The sequence below is a fragment of the Manis javanica genome, chromosome 7 (genome assembly GCF_040802235.1).
Source record: "Manis javanica isolate MJ-LG chromosome 7, MJ_LKY, whole genome shotgun sequence".
Classification (NCBI taxonomy): Eukaryota; Metazoa; Chordata; class Mammalia; order Pholidota; family Manidae; genus Manis; species Manis javanica.
Window position 1 is genome coordinate 81,175,440 of NC_133162.1, and position 19,751 is coordinate 81,195,190.

General features: G+C 46.7%; 1 protein-coding gene across 1 annotated transcript in view; it reads left to right on the forward strand.

The window, feature by feature from the left end:
• The first annotated feature begins 2,084 nt into the window (after window positions 1-2,084).
• The window catches only part of FRMPD2 (FERM and PDZ domain containing 2), a 53,956-nt gene continuing 36,289 nt past the window's right edge, over window positions 2,085-19,751 (forward strand). Inside the window, 13 exon segments of the mRNA XM_036999522.2 lie at window positions 2,085-2,381; window positions 3,927-4,027; window positions 4,029-4,085; window positions 8,449-8,514; window positions 9,794-9,997; window positions 11,655-11,712; window positions 11,715-11,777; window positions 12,494-12,581; window positions 14,043-14,178; window positions 16,039-16,110; window positions 17,939-17,990; window positions 17,993-18,109; window positions 19,107-19,251. Of these exon segments, the coding sequence (XP_036855417.2) occupies window positions 2,201-2,381; window positions 3,927-4,027; window positions 4,029-4,085; window positions 8,449-8,514; window positions 9,794-9,997; window positions 11,655-11,712; window positions 11,715-11,777; window positions 12,494-12,581; window positions 14,043-14,178; window positions 16,039-16,110; window positions 17,939-17,990; window positions 17,993-18,109; window positions 19,107-19,251 (1,340 nt within the window). The 5' untranslated portion in view covers window positions 2,085-2,200.

Sequence of the window (19,751 nt, forward strand, 5' to 3'; positions counted from 1 at the left end):
GAGGTCTAACTTACCAAGTTTTCCTTTTACAGAGTGTGTTTTTGGTGTCAAGTCTAAGAATCCTTTGTCTGCTCCTAGATCCTGAATAATTTCTCCTCTGCATTCTTTTCTAAAAATCTACAGTTTTTTGTTCTATATTAGACCTATGATCCATTCTGAGTTAACTTTTACATGTGAGATTTCTCTGCAATGGATTCAGCACTATTTGTTGAAAAGCTTGCCCTTCCTCCACTGAATTACTGTATTGAAATGATGGTTTTACCTAACCACACCAGTCTAGAAGACTTTTAATGCAATTTTTTTTTGTCACAAAGTGATTGGGGAAAAAAACCCACATTTGAATTTTTTCTGAGATATTTTGATATTCAGAGAGTTCTTATTTGAGAATCATAATCTTGTCCCTTTATTTTTCTTTAATAAGTGGTCTTTCATTGTGGTTATAGAGAATCAGAAAAATGTGGCAGAAAGGGAATGCCTAATCCATATGTCTCAAGCAATTTGGAAACACAATTAGGAGGAAGAAAAAAGATAAGAAAATAAAACAATAGAAATACCATTTGACCTAGGAATTCCACTCCTAGGAACTTACCCAAAGAAAACAAGTTCTCAGATTCAAAAAGACATACGTACCCCTATGTTTATTGCAGCACTATTTACAATAGCCAAGATCTGGAAGCAACCTAAATGCCAATCAGTAGATAAATGGATAAAGAAGATGTGGTTCATATACACAATGAATACTATTCCGCCATAAGAAAGAAACAAATCCTACCATTTGCAACAACATGGATGGAGCTAGAGTGTATTATGCTCAGTGAAATAAGCCAGGCAGAGAAAGACAAGTACCAAATAATTTCACTCATTTGTGGAGTATAACAACAAAGCAAAACTCACCAACTCCAAGAAGGGACTTGCTCATTACCAAAGGGGAGGGGTGTGGGAGGGCAGGTGGCGGGGGAGGGAGAAGGGGATTGAGGGGTATTATGTCTAGTACACATGGTATAGGGGGGAGTCACAGGGAAGACAGTGTAGCACAGTGAAGACAAGCAGTGACTCTGTGGCATCTTACTACACTGATGGATAATGAGTTCAATGGGGTATGCGGGGGGACTTGATAATATGGGTGAATGTAGTAACCATATTGTTTTTCATGTGAAACCTTCATAAGAGTGTGTATCAATGATAACTTAATTTAAAAAATTAAAAAAAAAGAAAACAAAGACATGAGAGGGCCTGGGCTTTACCTTCTAATCTGTCTCTCTGTCTGGACTACCTTGGACTGATTTCCTGTGCGTAAATGGGAAGAAGAGTAACACCTCACACATAAAGCTGCCCACCCAGGCAGTCCTGCTATAGTGCCCTTCTGGCTCCCAGGGAGACAGGGAAGAGCAAGGTTCTTTCTCCTGGGAATCTGTCTCAGAGAAGGCTGGTCTTGAAGGTGTATGTAGGCATCTGAGCAGCTGGTGAATGGTGAGCTTGGATTGGCATGTTGAGTGGAGGGATGAGGGTGGCATAATGCACTCTCCTCCCCACCCCCAACACAGCACTGTCACCCTTCCTGAGCTCCAGAAAAGATCAGTGACATCAACGGATTATGAAAAGCCTGTTTGTTGGCCTTTTCCTGCTGCCCCTGCACCTGGGGCTCTCCATGTTGGAGATTAGCAGCTGGAGATTAGTTGGGCACAGACATTTAAATGTCAGCTTTGGTTTAAAGAAGCCCTTCTAAGAAGGGAGGGAAGAGTGGACCAGCCTTCCTCATCCCTCTTCCAGTAATTCAGCCCTGTGCTTTCCTGTGAGTCTGCACCTTTTCACAACACAGGGCTCACTGTTCCTTCTCATGAGTCTCACTCTTCAGGCAGGTGTTGGAGATCAAATCTGTAGAGAAAGAGCTGGCGCCAAATCCAATTCTGCACGTGGCACAGGAAAAGACAGGAATTGTGTTGGAGGCAAAAACGGTCGTAACTCACTTTCCCAGATAGGAGAGAGGAGGCAGAGGATACTTCTGGGCCCAGGTACTCTCTGTAACAGTATATGTGTAACTCGGAGGGAGGGGCCATTCTCGTGGTTCATTTGTTCATTCATTTATTTATTCATTTAACCCTTCATCTGGGAGTTTACTTATTTATTTGCTTGTTCACTGAAAACCAAGCAGCCAACCCCCAGTGAATATTTCTGTAGCTTCTCCTGTGTGCCTGGCCCTATGCCCAGACCCAGGGATGCGAGTGCCAACCCACATACCCTTCTGGACATTGCAGGGGTTCTGCTACACATGTCTTTGTGTGAGACCGCCCTGCAGGTCAGGGGTGAAGCTCTGACAGAGGAGGAAATCTGGTCCCTCTTGTCCCTGGCTGTGGAGCAGCTCCTAGAAGACATTTGTGATGGTAAGAGAGGGTGTTTGGGGCAGCTGAATCATGGGGAGTTGAATGTGAAGCTTCTGAAAGACATTTCTGGCTGCAGCTTCTCAATCAGTTATCAGTCTGGGGTGTTAGACCAAGTAGGCAAATGACACCCACCCATCAAGCAGCAGGCCTGTCTCCTGGGCCCAGGGCATATAGCAGAGATGAAAGAAAGGCCTTGCTTCTGCCTTGACATTGCACCTTCCCAGGCATGATGGTTACAGAGAGAGTGGCTGCAGCTTTATGGGCCTCTCCCAACACCCGAGCAGCCTGGGCACAAGGAGGCAGGAGGCAGGGGGCAGCCACCTGGACATCAGACACCTGCAGGCTGTCCCTTGTCAGATGATGTATCAGCTTGTGTCCTGTCAGGAGAACTCACACTCTTGGTGGTCTAAACGGGAGAGGTGGGGACTAATATAAAACATTACTGAACTCCAACAGAAGAGTGACTGTAAGACACAAGACAACTCTACATGGTTCTCTAGGACTGAGGGCAGTAATCAGCAAAGGACAAACTTTGAATGGAAACCCCCTCCCCAAGATTGGGTTCAGACCTGTTGGAGTTGCTGTGCTTGCAGCCAGCAGTGGCAGTGTCGCTGCTTAACCCCGCCATGGGTGGTAGGCAGTCACTGGGCTAGCGAGGCGCAGGAATCCTCTGCAGGGGCGTGGTGATCCTCTGGGGTCGCAAGTAGGCAAGCTACAGTGTAGGGAGCTAGTGCGGCCAGGAGGCCTGGAGCCCGCTGCGTCTGTGTAGACGGGGCCACGAGAAGGTGATCTCATGGTCAGGCCGGCTGCGAAGTGGCCGAGGGGCGGTGCGTGCCTGACGTGCGTGTGGAAGAGCGTCCCCGGGCGTCTTCAAGTGCACACCGGGGACAGCCCGAGAAACCGCCGCAGAACTCCTCCTGCAGTGCCTCTCCAGCGCCCTCTATTGAGAAAGCTGAGTGTCGAGCTCTCTGTAAAGCAATGATGCTAAAAGGAGCAGGTGTTGAAAGATGAATTTGGAAATGTTAGGCATTAAACTGGTAGCTGGAGCAAACACTGGGTGCCCACATTCAGATGTCAACTGAGAAGTCAAGCGTGCTTGGGGGAATGCCAGCCTGGAGTGAACGCTTCCCACGTGTGGGATCACACGTGCACAGTCAGGGTGGCAGTCCCAGTGTGGGCAGATGAGGGGAGGATGTGTGCTTGTACTTCAGGTTCAGCTTCCCCCTCAAGTCTGCTCCTTTCCCTGCCCTGAAGGCTCTGATGAGCATCTACAGTGCACCAAGAAGACCAGGAGCTTGGTCCCTAGCTTGGCCCCAGAGAATTCTGACTTGGGCTAACTTTCAGGTGGACCTGACCTCTGTACCTTGAGACTCTTGGGCCACTGATGGATTTGGATGCAGGTGCTAGTTTCCCCACCTCTGCACTGCCCCGCTGCATAACATATGCTCCTGTGTGCCCATGAATCAGGTTCAAGTCAATTTGTTTCAGCTCCCCTGCAGAGAGGGCAACCCCACCTCTGCACCCCCATTACTGCCTTGGTTTCAGATTCCTTGGACTATGTCATCTGTCCCTGGTCAGCCCTGCTTTCTGCAGCCAGAAGTCTTTCTTTCCAAGACCAGGTTTCTTACATAGAGGCTGCTCCTTTCCAAGGCCCCTGAACTGCTACAAGGACAAAGCGACGATGAGCAGCCTGGTGTTTCTCAGGTGAGATGTGTTGCATCTCCGCAGCACCCTCCAGCCTGTCCCTGGGACAGGCTTGGTTAGGGCCTCACGCTTGTCCTGACGGTGGCATCCCCAACTCCCAGCTCAGCCCCGAGGAGCACTGAGGCAGAATAGGTTTAAAGAATTTTATTCCCAGGCTTTCTTGCCAGCAAGTTATTAGCTCTTAGATGAGGACAGGTCAACTTCTCTGAGGCCCAGTTTTTATATCCTTAAAGTGGTTAATATAACCAAATCTACCAGCTTACTAAAAATATTCAAAAATAAGTGCTGGAAAAGCTGTGGGTAAATGGTCTGGGACATTGGTACTGCTGGAAGCATGTAGCAAAAAACCCTAAAGATGACCCAAGGAGGTCCAAACCAGGAAGTTATTCTAAGGCATGAGTAAAGATTGATTTAGCTGCAGCAATGTTCATTGTTATATTGTTGACATTAGTGATAAATGGGAAACACAATAAATGTGCAGTGAGAGTGCACATGAAATAAGACAGCATTAAACTGAGGCTGTAGGAACTTGTTTAGTGACTTGAAATTAAATACATGTATGTACAATACAATCCTATTGGATAGACACACACACACACACACAATTCTAAAAATATAAATACCAAGGTGTCTACAGTGGTTATTCCTGGATGGCAGTGACAGTGGTGGCTTTAGCTTTTCCATGAATGTGTTTTGCTTCGTAGTAGCAAAAGGTCTGTGAACATTATTTTCAAATTTAAAAAGAAAAAATTTTAAGGAGAGAATAATGTAAGGCAGGCAGGAAACCCTGGGCTGGGCTGAGTGGGCATTTAATCACAAGTTCTCTTTCTTCTTCCTTGTGCTTTCATGGAAAAAGTACAAGTCTGGAAATTCTGCTTCTCTCATTAGCCATCTGGAACAGGGGCTGCTTTTCCTTTGGGCTCAGGAAATAGGCGTTGGTGATGGCCGGGGATGGTTTGACTGGGTGCATGTATCTCCAAGTCAGATCACAACAGTGAAGGCATCAGAGTCCCGGTCCCAGTGGCCCTGCCTCCATTACCTACAGGCAGGTGCCCCAGGACTCCAGGCTCATACACCATTTCCTACCCTACCAGGATCCCAGGGCTGAATCCCTGGACTCCTGTGTTAGACACAGACATGAGTACCTCTCAGATTCCCTCTGTTTGGGTATTTCTGCCATGCTCCACCCACATCAAATTGCCTTCTACACTCCTGGACTCAGCTAAGATGCCGCATCCTGAGCCATGGGATTTGACATTCTGAGCAACCACTAGAGGGGCCTGCTGTTGCAACCTGGAAGTGTAGGAGACCTAGTTTCCAAGGGTGAATGGTGAACCTTAACCAATGGCAAATGAGAGTTGGGAGGGAACTGAGAAGATTAATTTTCTCTTCTTCCTTTCCTCATGGACTTCTTTGAGATGGGAAAGTCTTGAGTGCCATGTCTGCCGCACTTCCTGCTGTGCTCTGTGGCTAGTTGCAAGGAGGTGGCCAGCATAGTGACTTCATACATCACATCTGTCCTTGCCTCCTTTCCTCTTTTCTCTTCACCCTCATTGCCCCTGGCTTATAGCTCCTGAGTGAAGTGTCAGTACTTAATCTTTGCCTCAGGCTCTGCTTTCCATAAGACCTGAGCTAAGACATATCTTGAATGCTTCTGGGGTGCTTCCCCATCTCTTCTAGCATCACAGGTGAGGAACAGACATCACCCTCCCTACTGCAAGTTGGCTTCCACTGAGCATCTTGTGAAGGTCTAATCACTCCTCTACGTAGAGTATCCTAAGCTGAGCTGAGCAGGAGAGTAACATCCTGCTCCCTCCTGCACATGTTCCTCCATGCAGAGAAGTAAGGGCTCTAAGAATTCCAATGCTAAAGGAATAGGCCAGGTTAAGAACTGGGAAGGTATGTTGCTGAAATTCTAGGTCAAGGATGAGTTAGAGCTGGAAGAGCTTTAAAAAAAATTTTTTTTAATCCAGTATTTACTGAATTGTGAGCCATTGCTAACATTGCTGAAAATCCAAGACTCGTTTGTCTGGATTTCTCTCTCTCAGTTCCACCTTGAGACAGAAGCCTGGAGCAGAACTACACTAAATGCCAGAGGGTACCAGGAAGACAAGGGGGATGCAGGGAGATGGCAAAAGGTGGGGCAGAGGAAGGAGCAGGGCCAGAGTGCAAACATGGACCCCTGGGGGCCACACCCACACCCACACCCACACACAGGCAAAGACCAGGGATGTAGGTCTCTGTGCACCTGGTGGCCACGAGGACATTACAAAAAGACTAGGCATCCGCGAGACATTTCAGTCCTTCTGGTCATGAAGCATCTGCTGACTAGGGCTGGGCCAAGATTGCTGACTCTGCCTTCAGGGCACATTAGCCCTGAGCCAAGGTGGCTTTGATGGTGGCTACCAGCTTCAGAAACTTGCTCTCTGCGTCCATATAGCCACGATCCACATCAGTGTGGGAAGAGACTGAGTCCTGAATGAACCTAACAGCCATTTTTGTTGGTGGCTTAACTCCCTATGGTTCTGAAGCATGGCATATGACAGTGTGATTTATAGAGCAAAGCACCAGCCTTGAGCCCTGTTTATTAGGCCAGGAGGCAGGGTTACCTGGCCATTCTCTCTTATAGCATTCATACCACACAGTTCTGTTAATCCCTGTTCTCCATTCATTTCAGGACTTTCTCTTCATCCAGCTTCACCCTGGCCCTGTGGGAGGTGGGATGAGCAATCAGAAAAATGGTCTCAGGAGAGGAGAGGCTATGCTCAGAATCCTCCTCCAGCCTTGGGCCCCATTCTGAATTTTGAAGGGTGTACCCTGACTCCTTTCCTCAGGCACCATCAAGCTCTAACCAGCATGGTGAGACATTTCCACCACTGCTTAGAGGGTTAGTCCCAGTGCAGGTGGAAAGTGTGTGCAGAAATCATGCTGCCATCATCCCACCCCATGCTCATGGCAGACATCACCAATTGATCATGGTGTTCTTTCCCACTGAGCCAAGAGTTGCCTTCAAAACCCTTCTCACACCTTCTCCAGGTGCATTTACAGTGGGCTGGATTTGGGATTGGGATGAAACTTGTTGTCACTTTGGCCTTAGGCCTCATTTTAGGACACGTTTGACAGAGCCTTTGGGATCCAGGTAAATTCCAAGGTGTGGATGGTGCCTCTGAAAGGACTCAGGACACTTGTCCAACATCAGCTCTAGGGTCATTTCTCTAGAAATGAGGATGCAGCTTGTGAACTTCCCTGTAGATGTCTGGTCCCATTCATCAGAGAGGTGATTGGCTAGTTTAGGGGTAAAATTGAAGACAAAGAAGAGAGCTAGTTGACACCTGTGACACATGTCTTTGACCTAGAGATATAACCCAAACCCCCTTGTATTAAACTCAGTAGATTGCTCAGGTGACCTTGCATACCATCTTTTGCTAATTCAGTATATCCCTTCCAATGTCCCAAAAGTCATTTCCTGAAGATAGGTCTTAAGGGGAATAAATGTACCTTGTCAGCTATAATAGAAGCCCCACAGTAATAATACACTGACATTTATTGAGGACTTGGTAGATCCACAGGTGATGTAGGCAAGGGCTCAGGGCAGGGGCTCTGGAAATTGGGTTCAAGTTTAGGCTACAGGTCTTATTTGGGCAAGTTCCATCAGTTGCCTTTGCTTGGCCTCCTCAATAAAATAAGATAATTAAAACACTTACCTCAAGGGACTGTGGTGGGGACTAAATAAGTTAATATTACTAAAAGACTTAGAGCAAGGCTTGGCATATTATAAACACTCTATATGTCCAATAATAATTATTATTATTACCATTTCCAGGTTTTTACTCAGCCCTCATGAGTCTTCAGGGAGAATACTCACTTTAAAGATGAGGAAAGTGAGACTCAGAAAAGTCAGATAATGCCCTTGCATTACACCACATTGCTTTCTGACAACGTATGATGCTTCTAAATCAGGCTGAGCCTTAGTGTGTTGTATACAGATGGCTTTGGCTACAAACCACAGAGAGCCTAAAGTATAGTAGCTGGAACCACAGGTACAGTTATTATTTACTTAACAAGAAGTCTGGGGATTGGAAATGTTATCAAGGATCCAGGCTGTACGTTTACATTCTACCCTCCTTAGCTTTGTTCTTATGCTTGTGGCCTCATGGTCACAGATGGTTGCTGTGTTCAAAGCAAGAATAAGGAGGAAAGGGTGGAACCAGCTACATGTGTTCCTATGGTTAGTAAAGTAAAAGTTTTCTAAGAACACCCAACAGTGTCTGCCACACATGGAAATGGAACTGTGTTTTGTTTGTGGGACCACAGAATAACAGAGGTGACTGATATCTAATCACATGCTTTTTCTCTTGGGCAGATGCACTTCTGTTCATTAGGAATGACCCTCTACTGGTCAGCAGGATTTCATGTTCCACCAAATTAGGTCTGTTAACAAGATACTCAAAGTCTTACCAGGTCATGCCTTTGGATTTGGTGGTTTTCCCTATGACAGGTACCGCATCTATTGAGCTGTGTGCCACCATTCTGCCATTCTAGGTTCTTGGAAGACATTTCCAACTAATTACAGAATTCCTCCTATTAAGTCCAGAAACAACCTTAGACTCTTACTCAACATGGCACTTCAGGCAGCTACAATTTGGAATTGACAAGCAACATGAGACTTAACTGCTTACCTCTGCTCAGAGCAAGTAGCAAGCTAGTAGATTTTATAGTTACAGAAGGCACAGATGTTCAAAACAGGCTTTAAAGCAGACCTTCCTGAAGTGAGATGCTTTCCTGAAAATGGTTCTGTGCTCAATCGATTTGGGAAAATTCTCCCTACAATATCTTCCTCTCAAAGAGTTTTCAGAATAGTTTGTTTAAGACTCTGAGAAGGCTTAAATCATAGAAAACTTAAAACTTTACCATAACATTTTACAAAAATGATTTGCTGTATGAATGCAGGACTTTCTGTAGCCTAGTTACAAGTGAAGACAAGAATTCCCAACTGATGCTCCATGGCAAGAAATGGCAGAGCAGCTTTAAAGGGAAATGACTTACAGGGTGGGTGGGCATGAGAAAAAGCTTGAGTTTGAGTCAGAATTTGAGGTTTTCCCCATATAAATTGTGGCCATTTAAATGCATGAAGGAAGCACTTAATAAGATATCTATTATTTCTCTTGCTTGATGTGTACATGTGACTTAAAGTTCAACCAATGATTATTGACCTTGTGCTGACCTCTGGAGGTTCTGAAGTGAAAAGGCCACAGTTCTGTTGCCTCTGGAGCTCACATTCTAGGGGAAAGGCCCAATGAGACCCTGGTAAATAATTTGAGAAAATGACAGGCTGCCCAGGTGAATGTGAGCTAAAAGCTGATCCCTGGTTTGATCTGGGCATGTGGCATAGGTAGAAATCTATTTTGCCAAGCACCTGTTTTCCGTAAGTATTCCAAGCACATATTTGGACTCTCCAGGCAATGAAGGACATCCCAGATTAGAATGCAACAAACTTCTCCCAACTGGCACAAAGATAATTGCTCTGCATCTCAGTGACATATCTTAGATCCTGTCCCTAAACTCTCCAGGAGCAGGCATTTGTTTAGATGTAATGAGAACTACTAGACAAATGGTTTCCATTATTTCCCACTGCACACCTGCCTGACAAGGCACTGTGCTCAGTGGTAGCAGCACACGGGCTTCTCACGCAGCCCTCTGCTCTCCAGCCTCTGCCACTCCATGAGTGTCTGCACTCCCTTCTGCTGACTATGTGTGAAGACCAGCCTTGCAAGTGACTGCCATTGTGGTCGGTTCTGGAAGTGTGTCGGGCTCACTGGGAAGAAGGGGCTGTATACGGGGCCTCTGCCAGTCTCCATGTCAGGCGGCTGATCGGCTTGGTTCTGGGCACCATCTCAGGTCAGTATAGATCTGTGCTTTCCAACCCAAGAGTCACTAGCCATGTGGGCTGTTGACATTTAAATTAGCTAAATATAGTTAATTGAAATGAAATAAAATAAACAATGCAATTCCTCAGTCACACCTATCACATTCCAAGTGCTCAGTAGACACTTGTATCTGGTGATGACTGTACTGCTTGGGGCAGATCTAGAACATCCCCATTACTGCGGTCCTGCTGGCCAACACTGGCAAAGACCCAGATTTCTAATGTGGCTTGGACCCTTGGGATCTTTGAAAGAGACTCTTTACATGAAAATGATCATGTTTTTAACCCGAGTCAGTTCACCTATGAAAATTCAACTACAGCTTTCCCTGATGGCACTTACACAGTCCCTGGCTGCTTCCTCCCCTCTGCCACGTTGTACCTGCAGAGCATCCCCTTGTTGTGCCTGTCACACTGTACTGCTTACTGCCTTGTACATTCCACACTGCCTAACGAGAGGCCTGGCCCATAGTAGGCCTTTTGCTTAGGTTGGGTTCCCCTGAAGCAAAGCCAAACACAGAATGCTTATGCATGTTATTTACTGGGGAAGTGCTCCCTGGAGGCAGGAACTGATGATGGAGGACAGGATGGGGGACAAACTGAGCAAGGAGGTGGTGTCAGATGGAGACAGCCTCAACCTGATCCCATGGGGATGCCTGGGGCAGGCATTGTACTGGCATTGGCTCCTCAAGGCCAGGGCGGCCCTGGGACTAGGGTGAGTTATGTGGGGTGCCCGGGGTACAGATGCCAGGAGGCCTGAAAGTTAGAGGAAGCAGAGGGAGGTGAGGCCAGAACCTGGCTGCATGGCTGCTGCACTTGTCCAGAGAGTAGGTCGGGGAACTGAGACCAAGGCTAGTGCAGGGGCCTGTAGGTGAAGTGGAGGAGAGAGCTGGGGTGGGGAAGCTGTCCACAGTCATCAGAAAAGGCCTGTCCCCCTGTCCTCCTTCTTGGATCTCTTCTCCCTTGGTGTGGAAACATGTTACTCCCATTCATTGAGCTAGAGAATTTGGTGGGCAAGAAGGCATCTATTTATTTGAATGACACTAGAGCCTACCATCCACTGATATATTGTTGTCCCCTGATAAACACTATGGTGATCTGTAGTGTCAGGGACCCACAAAGTAGATTTGGATCACTTATTTGACGTTCACTGGGGCACTGGACTATGTGAACTACAGTGATAAACAAAGAACACAGCAAGGCTGGGAGACAGATGAAGAAGGAAACATGATATAAGGTGGTGTCAGGGAAGGAGCATGAGTACTGTGATGGGGGAAGTTGACTAGAGGACACATATCTGTCTAGAGGGCAGTAGTGCAGAGATTTGGAAGTAGGGAACTCATAGCTCTTGGGTCTTGGCAGCACAGAGGAGCTTACCAGGGGGACCCTAGACAGTAGGGGGCACATGAGCAAAGGCACAGATGGGCATGTATATACAGGTAGTGGGTAGGGATGAATTACCTCTATGGTACATATGGGTAAGGGGTATACAGAACATGTTCTGGTTGCTAGAGAATGCATCGGTGGGCTCTCACTGTGCAGAATGGACACTTCCACCCTGACTTAAACTGACAGCCATGTATGTGTTTATATAAATACCCCTGCTCAACTTTGGGATGTGGATGTGTGATGCACTTGCCCTTCAGGTAGAAAGGAGAGTTGTGGAAGAAAGCTCCTCTGTGCAGCAGGACAGAAGGTATGTGAGTTTTGGGCGAGCTGTGAGAGCCTAGTGGCACGGGCCCTGGAGGGTCTGCCCCCCTGCAGGGTTGGTTCTGCACCCTGACCAGTCCCTGGATGTCCCTGTGGCACCCCTTCTATTTCCTGCCCTGTGGGGGCCAGGTGTCCACTCTGCAGTAGCAGAGAAAGCCTGTGCAAGCTCCACTCTTCCAAAAAGCCCTTGAAGAGAAGGGGCTGAGCTTAGGACTTGTCTCTGTTCTGAGGAAAGCTTCATTTGGACACAATTTAATGGAGTTACTTATATCAAGCATAAACTCTTTTTATTGAGTTTTAACTGTCTAAGTTGACAAAACAAATGTACACAAATAACATAAAAGAGAAAATTTTCTCTGATTAGTTTCTAGGTGGTATGAAGGAAATGCAATTTATAAAAGATTGTTTTTGTTGTTGTTCTAGCTGTGTGTTAAAAGAATGGCATTTAGAATAATCTTCAAACCTTCTACTGTTCTCTCCTTTTCAACTGAATCTAAGGGTTTTTTTAATTTCTTTTTATTAATGTTATTATTTGTTGTCCCTAAAACAAGGGACCCTTTGCCATTAGGTCTTATTTCCCTCCTAAACCCTCTCCAGCTGTCTGTAACCAACATTTCCATTTTCATTTTTTATATGAGGAAACAGACTCAAAGAGAGTAAGTAATTCTTCCAAGCTAGTAAGTTATGATGTTGATATCCATACTGCAGGCTGCTTGATTCAAGAAAGCCATGCCCTTTGCCTCTGCCTGTTCCCTCCACTTTGCTTTTTGGTTAGTTTCAGAGAGAAGCACAGAGCCCCAGAACTCCCTGGAGCCTAGCCTGAGTGCCCCAGCACACAGTTGCTGCAACCTCCCTGTCAACAGGTAAGTCACAGGGTGTTCAGAGCTGTGAACTTGGTGTGAGACATTGGCATGGGGGCTGCTGTATCCTGCTTTTTTGCTGATTACTGATGAGAAACTTCTTGCTTCTCCAGAAGAAGGTGACCCTATTCCATTGGCGGTGACAAAGCCATATTTAAACAGATATGAAGCCAAGGTGATGAGGGGTCTTATGGTAGCTGTGTGTTAGGGTGTGCCATCTCCTCTGGGATCCAAGTTCAGGCTCAGTTGTGGAATAGCAATGTGCTTCCATATTGTTGGGATTATCTATTACCCCATGAGGCTGTGAACAAACAACCACAAAACACAGTGGCTAAAAACAATGATTTATTTAGCTCTTCATTCTGTGAGTTGGGATTTTTGGCTGTCCTCTGCTGGGAGGTTCTGTATGGCTGGATGCCCTTGTGCCTCTGTGATCAGCTGCAGCTCAGTTAGGCAGCTTTGTGTCCAGGGACTGGCTGGCTATTGTCTGGGGGAGTCCTGGCTCTTCACCAGCAGACTATCCTAGGATTGCTCTCATGAGAAAGGCAGAGTTGAGAGAGAGAGAGGGAGGGAGGCAGGGAACTAGAGAGAGACAGAGACTGTGCAGACAGAGATCCACTGAACCCCCAGTCCTAGCCCTCCACCATTTCCACCACATTCCATTGACCAAAGCAAGCCACAGGCCATCCCAGATTCAAGGGGTAGGGAACAGACTTCACCTCCTGTTGGGAGGTAGGGCGAGATAGGCAGTCACGCTGCGAAGGGCATGGATCAGGGAGAAGAATTGAGAATTGTGGCTATCTTTGGAGTCAGTCTACCATAGATATTTAAATCTCAAACCCCACATGAGCCCATAGATTCCTGGACCTGGAACATTAGGCATTTTGAAACTCAGGTATTTATTTATGTATGTATTGATCTGTGGTCACTCCACGGTTCAGCCAATAGCTGTGGTCATATTTGATGTCAAATACACAGCTGGGGCCTGATGGCATCCTGTGGAGTTCACCTCAAAACGATTTATCTTGCTATTTAAAACTCTACTTTCTATTTGCCCAATGAAGATAGCTTTATTTTTTTTCTGATCCCATAAACTATGTAAGTTTATTGCTAAAGTATTTTGAACAATATATAACAATCTAAGGAGGAAAGTCAGAAGCCCCTGTGATCCCCTTCACCTGCTCTAGGGTGTTCAGAACCTGCCTGAACGCAGTGAGGAGAGTGGGGTTGTGGGGTGGGAAGTGATGGACTGTGGTCTTGTGCCTTAAAACCCGCCCCACCCCTGTGGCCATGCAGCCTTAACTGCCTCACTGGAAAGATGGATATGATAACTCCCCCATGGGCCTGGGGTGAAGATGAAGTAGTGGGCACACTCTGTCCACTGAGTACCTGCATGCGATGGGTTTTACTAGATGGAAGCAGCTCCCCCTGTTAATCATCCTCCCTTCTCTGACCGTGAGCCAGCACTCTTCCAGCAGAGACACCTCAGGATCTCCAGGACGGTCGGAGGCTCAGTTCCAGTTCCGCTTTCTCTGTGGCAGTGGAAAACTCACGACTCACAACTCCTTCTCAAAGGGGCTTCCTGCAAAGAAAGGGAAAGGTGAGCAAAAGAGGACAAAGGACACTCGCAAGGAAGTCTGAGTGGAGAGCTGTGTGCCGCTGACACAGCTGGAAAACGGCCTGGGTTCTCTTGGGATGCTGGGCTCCCTCAGCTGAGATTTACAGAATTAGACTTAAATAAACCTGAGATTTGCAATTCAGGGAAAGATTTGTTTATTGAATGGCCTGGCAATGGAAAATGCTGTGTAGGATACAAAGTTGAAGATACCTGGTCCCACCCTTCAGGAAGTTGACAGCTGTTGGTGTGGGGTGATGACACCCCATAAGGTGTATGGTAATATAGCTGACAAGGCCAAGTGTCCTTGGAAGCAGCCTTCTGAACAGATGAAATGCAGGAGCACAGGGAGGGCACACAGGGAGGCACATGGGGTAATAGGGTTTGGACAAGTGTGGGAAGTTGAGGCTTGAGAGTAGCTAGGCCAGCGTGTCCTGGCCTTGATGTCCGGACTGATGGGAGGGGTGGATGTTGGGTGGCCCCAGCGGTGTGCTCAGGCCTCTGGGGTGCTTGATGCCTCGCAGGCAGGCTGGTTTCTGCTGAGGGGCCAGCTTGCTAAGTCTATGCTAGAATGGGGGGCAGTCAGGGGCGATCACAGATGTATCTTCTGCCAGAAATAGACCTAGCATCAGAGTAATTTCCGTTGTTGAGAAAAAAAGCACCCTTTCCTCAAATACACAATACTGCCACTGGCTATCTTAAAACTCTCTTAATAGCCACACAAGCCTACAGTGACCACTGGGGTACCGGTGTCCCCTGGAGCTGTGACAAGCTCCTCCTAGGGAGGGCTGTTCACTGAGGAGGCTGCTCTGCCTGGCCTTCCGTCTGAGTATCCAGAACCCTTTGGGAACATAAGACCCAGATGCCCCCAGAAGGCCTCTGTCTGTCTGTCACAGATTTGCTTTAAAGCTGCTCAACACATTACAGATGAGTTGAGCCTGGAGTTGCTTCAGGACATCCTCTTTCTGTGTGGCCTTGGGCTCCCACACACCTGCCCAGTCCTTGCTGCCCTCTAAGGCCACTCTCAGGTCCTGGTGAGTGTGGGGTGAGGGAAATGAAATGGGGTCCCAGAGGCCTTGTTCACCTTCTTTGGATTTTTTTTGTGATCACTCACTAAAGCTTCTTCTATTGGAGATTCTCTCAGGACACAGGTCACTCCCTTCGATTTTTTGCCTCTTGAGACAGGAGTTTTGCCTGGCATCCATGGGGACACATTAGAAGGCCCACCCTATCCTTTCACTCACTGGTGTTAGATTTGGATGACTTTCTTAACCTCTTAGAGCCACAGTTCCCTGCAAAATGGGCAAGGAATACACACCCACAGGGTGATAGCTGGGTTTAAATAATGATGAGCATTAAAGTATTTCCCAGATCACACTTGTGATACTAATATGAGATATTGTGAAATTGAGAATAGTTGCCCTCTGCATGCTGTTGATTCAACATTCAGAGCTAGAATGGTGGCTAGATTTAATTTCATCTATAAAACTAAAGGGATTTTTGTTTTCCACGAATCTCATTATACATAACATATATTTGTACTGTATAATGTGTACTATAATTTTGATACATACAAAAGATTATGTAACTATGCATGAATTACAAAACTTATAATGGGGTGAACACCCTTAAGAGCTAGAACTTTACACAATGTGCTGTACACACTGTAAGCCATCTGTGTTGAGATGTGCAGCCTAGCTTCCTGCTGACTCCGGGGAAAGGAGTGTTGGTAAGAGGTGTGGGGAGTTGAGATGGTGGGGGAGGCATAGTCCCAAAGCTGGGGATCCAGCCCCCTGGAATGTGACTCTCTTCTCTACCACGAATGACACTGAGTGTTTCCCCCAGTCCTCCAGGCCAGAATTCATCCTGCTGGCTGGAGAGGCCCCGGTAACTTTGTGTATGCCTGGATCAACTGTGGTAACTGCCAGGTCAGACTGGGCAGGATGGAGGATACTGAGGGGTCTGTGCCCTGCTTAGCAGGACTGAGATGCTGACTGAGCTGTGACTGGGGTCTCAGGCTAGGAGCCATGGGGGTGCTCACTCTCTCCTCAGACTCTTACCAGAGCCCTCTGCCAAGCCACCCTGCTGATTCTGGCCCTTCAGTACTTCCTTCTTCCCTTTAAAAGGGAACCTCGGTGACTTCTGGCGAAGTCTCTCTTGTCCTTCCAGACTCAGCCCAGCTTTATTGCATCATCCATCAGGAAATAGTGTTAAAGTGTTCAGTAGGTGCCAGGCTCTACTCCACACCCCAGATCTATCAGGGGGACACAGCAGAGTCCTCTTCACAAGGAGCTTCCATTCTATCATGTATGTGTCTGTGTTCTCTTAGCTCTGCTGCACCAGCCCAGGCAGACCATGGACCCCCAAGGGGTTCAACTTCTATGAAGAAGCACTGGGCATCTGGACAGGGGCTGAGTGAGAGGTTTGTCCCCTCTGAGTCACAGGAAGAGTCTTGGTGCTGCAGGCTCAGAGTGGGGACAGCACTTGCCTTGCCCTGCTCTGAGATGTCTTGCAGTGTGTCTTGAATGGGACCCTTCCTGATCTGGCTCCCTGCAAAGGACAGGAATGACAGTAGAATATAACCCTGGGTAGAGCATGGCAGAAGTCATAGGTAGGGAAGGGTGGCGCCCACTTCTCTCTCAGAGGTGGCCTCTGCATATGCATGTTGAATATGCCCATCAGGTGACTCAGGTGTGTAGCAGGGGTGGGAGCCAGGGTGGCTCAGAGTGTGCTATGTGATTAGCCTTGCCCAGGATCATGTGGGAACCCCTCCCACAGTGTCCACAGACCTGCGCTGGCCTCTGGGCTGTGGGGGCTGCCCTTGGGCATCAGGAAGCTGTGGCTGTAGGCATGGTCGCGATGGGACAAATTACACATGCCAGTGTCCATCCATGACTGTCCTTTCTGGGGTGATCTGGGCCAGGTCCTAGCCTGGGCTTTGTGGCTTAAGGTGCCATAGGAGTAGAGAAAAGAGTAGGCAAGAAGGGTCTTGAGCCTGATATATAAGACTCAGAGCAATTTGCTGTGCGGAGAAAGAGGGGAAGAGTGCTCCACGCACTGGGTGGTGTGGGCAAAGACACAGGCAGACAAGCCTGTGTGGCTGTGGAATGGTGGGTCATTCTGGGCTGCTGAGCAGAGGTAACAGTAGCCTGTTTGGGTGGTGAGGATGAGTCTGAAACTAATCTGAGTAGGCTGAAGAGGCAGAAGGCAGACTGCTACTCATCTTTGAATATGGCTCTGCTAACCTATTTGGTATTTCTCCATTTGAAGTAATCCCCTTAGCTCTAGACCTCTTTCTTCATTAGATCTGTGCCAGCCCAAACTCTCTCTGCTGTGCTCTGCAGGGGTCTGGGGGACAGTACGAGGTTGCCTGACACCTTCAGAGATGTGTGATTCATTGATGAGGGCCCTGAGCAGTCTTTCTGGGAAGCAGAATCCAAGGGGCAGCTGGGATTTCTGCAGGAGAGAAATGTCATTATACCTACCACCCCAGCCTTTGTGGAGCCCACACAGCCTGGCAGGCAGTGGAGGTTTGAGTTTGGTTCTGGACAGAGTTTACTAACTGTGCAGCATGGATAAGTCCCTTATCATCTCTGAGAGTTGTTTCTCTTCTGATGAATAGGAATCATACACATATTTTTCTATTAGGGTTGTTTGATACACATGAATTGCTTAGCTTGGTAGCTAGCCAAAATGAAGACTCCATGTCTCTTATTGTTAAAATCAATACTATTATTGCTTTTAGACCAAGAAAGGGAAATCCTATTTGGCTCTCAGGGACCTCTGTGTGAGGCTGCTCTGTGTGAGGTGGAATGTGACATTGCCTCAACAGTGGGGACTATTTTCCATGCTGTTCTGGCCTTCATCAACCTTGGGGAGCTCGCCTACTTTGGCTTGGCTTACATGAAAGATAAGTGTCTCCAGAGTAGGGCACAGCTGGCCTGGTGCCACAGGTAACCCAGGTATCTAGGTACCAGAGTGCTACTCCTTCTAAAAAACAACTGCCCTAGTCTGGGACACCTAACCTTACACATTTAGACATTAGCATGGTGAAGTCTTCAAGTGCTTATGTGCAAAATGACAAGTAAGTGCAGAAGATTGTAATGAAATACCGCATATAAGGTGCATATTTCTGTGATGGGCTGGGTCTTGTTGATTAATCTCAATGCATTGAAGTTAGATAAGCACATGTAAAAAACATTTCCATCTAAGTGGGAATATAAAATGGTACAACCACTAAAGCGGTATGGCTGTCCCCCAAAATTTACAAATAAATTTTCCACTTTTGCATACATACCCATAATAATTGAAATTGGGCTCTTTCAGAGATATTTGTACACCTGTGTTCATAGAATGTTCATTCACAGTAGCTAACATGTGGAAGCAACTCAAATGTCCATTGGAGATGCATGGATAAGCAAAATGTGGTCTATATATAGTTGGAATATTAGCCAGCCTTAAGAAAGAAAGAAATTCTGACATGCCAAAACATGAATGAACTTAGTGGACATTGTGCTAAGTGAAATAAACCAGTTTCCTTTTTATCTTTTATCTTTTTTTTATCTTACAAAATATTGAAGAGGAGGGAACACTCCTAAACTCATTTTACAAGGCCAACATTATTCTAATACCAAAACCAGAGAAGGTCACCACTAGAAAAGAAAACTATGGGTCAATATCACTGATGAGTATAGATGCAAAAATTCTCAGTAAAATACTAGCAAACCGAATTCAGGAGCACATTAAAAGGATCATTCACCATGATCAACTGGGATTTATTCCTGGGATGTAAGGATGATTTAACATCCGCAAATCAATCAGAGTGATACACCACATGAACAGAACGAAATAAAAGAATCATATGATCATCTCAATATATGCAAAAATGCTCTCTACTTCCATTTCAGGTAAAGAGTTTTTTTTCCTGGACAATGAAACCAGGTTGTGCAAAATAGCCCTTGAAAGCTGGTGTGAGCAGCCCCAGAAGAAGACTTCCTTGAATACTTTCACACTTTTTCTGAAGATAAATTTCTTTGTCAGTCACCATGGACTGCTCCAGTGAGTGCTCCCAAATTCTTCACTTGTTCCTTAAGGGATATATGTGTACAGGTTGATGCTAGGGATAATGGATGGGCAAGTGCTTGGTAAACTGTAAATTATGAATAAATAGCAAAAGTTATTATGGTTGATCTTCCATTGACTGGATTCTGTCATATGTCAGAAACTGTCATATTGTCAAACTTGTCAACTTGTAAAAACAAGAAACTGTCCTTTTGTTTCAAACATGATCTACTCAATGTAAAGGATCCCCTGACCCCAACATGCCCCTCCCCACAGCAGCCCAGTGATCAGGGTTGGAGGAGAGGGCTGTGGTTTCAGGGCTGGGCCATTGTCTCTATTCCTTTGTTTGCTAGAAATACCATCTAACAGTGTTCTCACTGGAACCACAGCAACAAATGCTTCCGTGGGAGTTGTGTGAGGTGTGTGGCCAGAGCAGCCCTAAACCAGTGGCAGGAATGGATAAAGAAGATCATCCTTGTCTTACTGTTATTACCCTC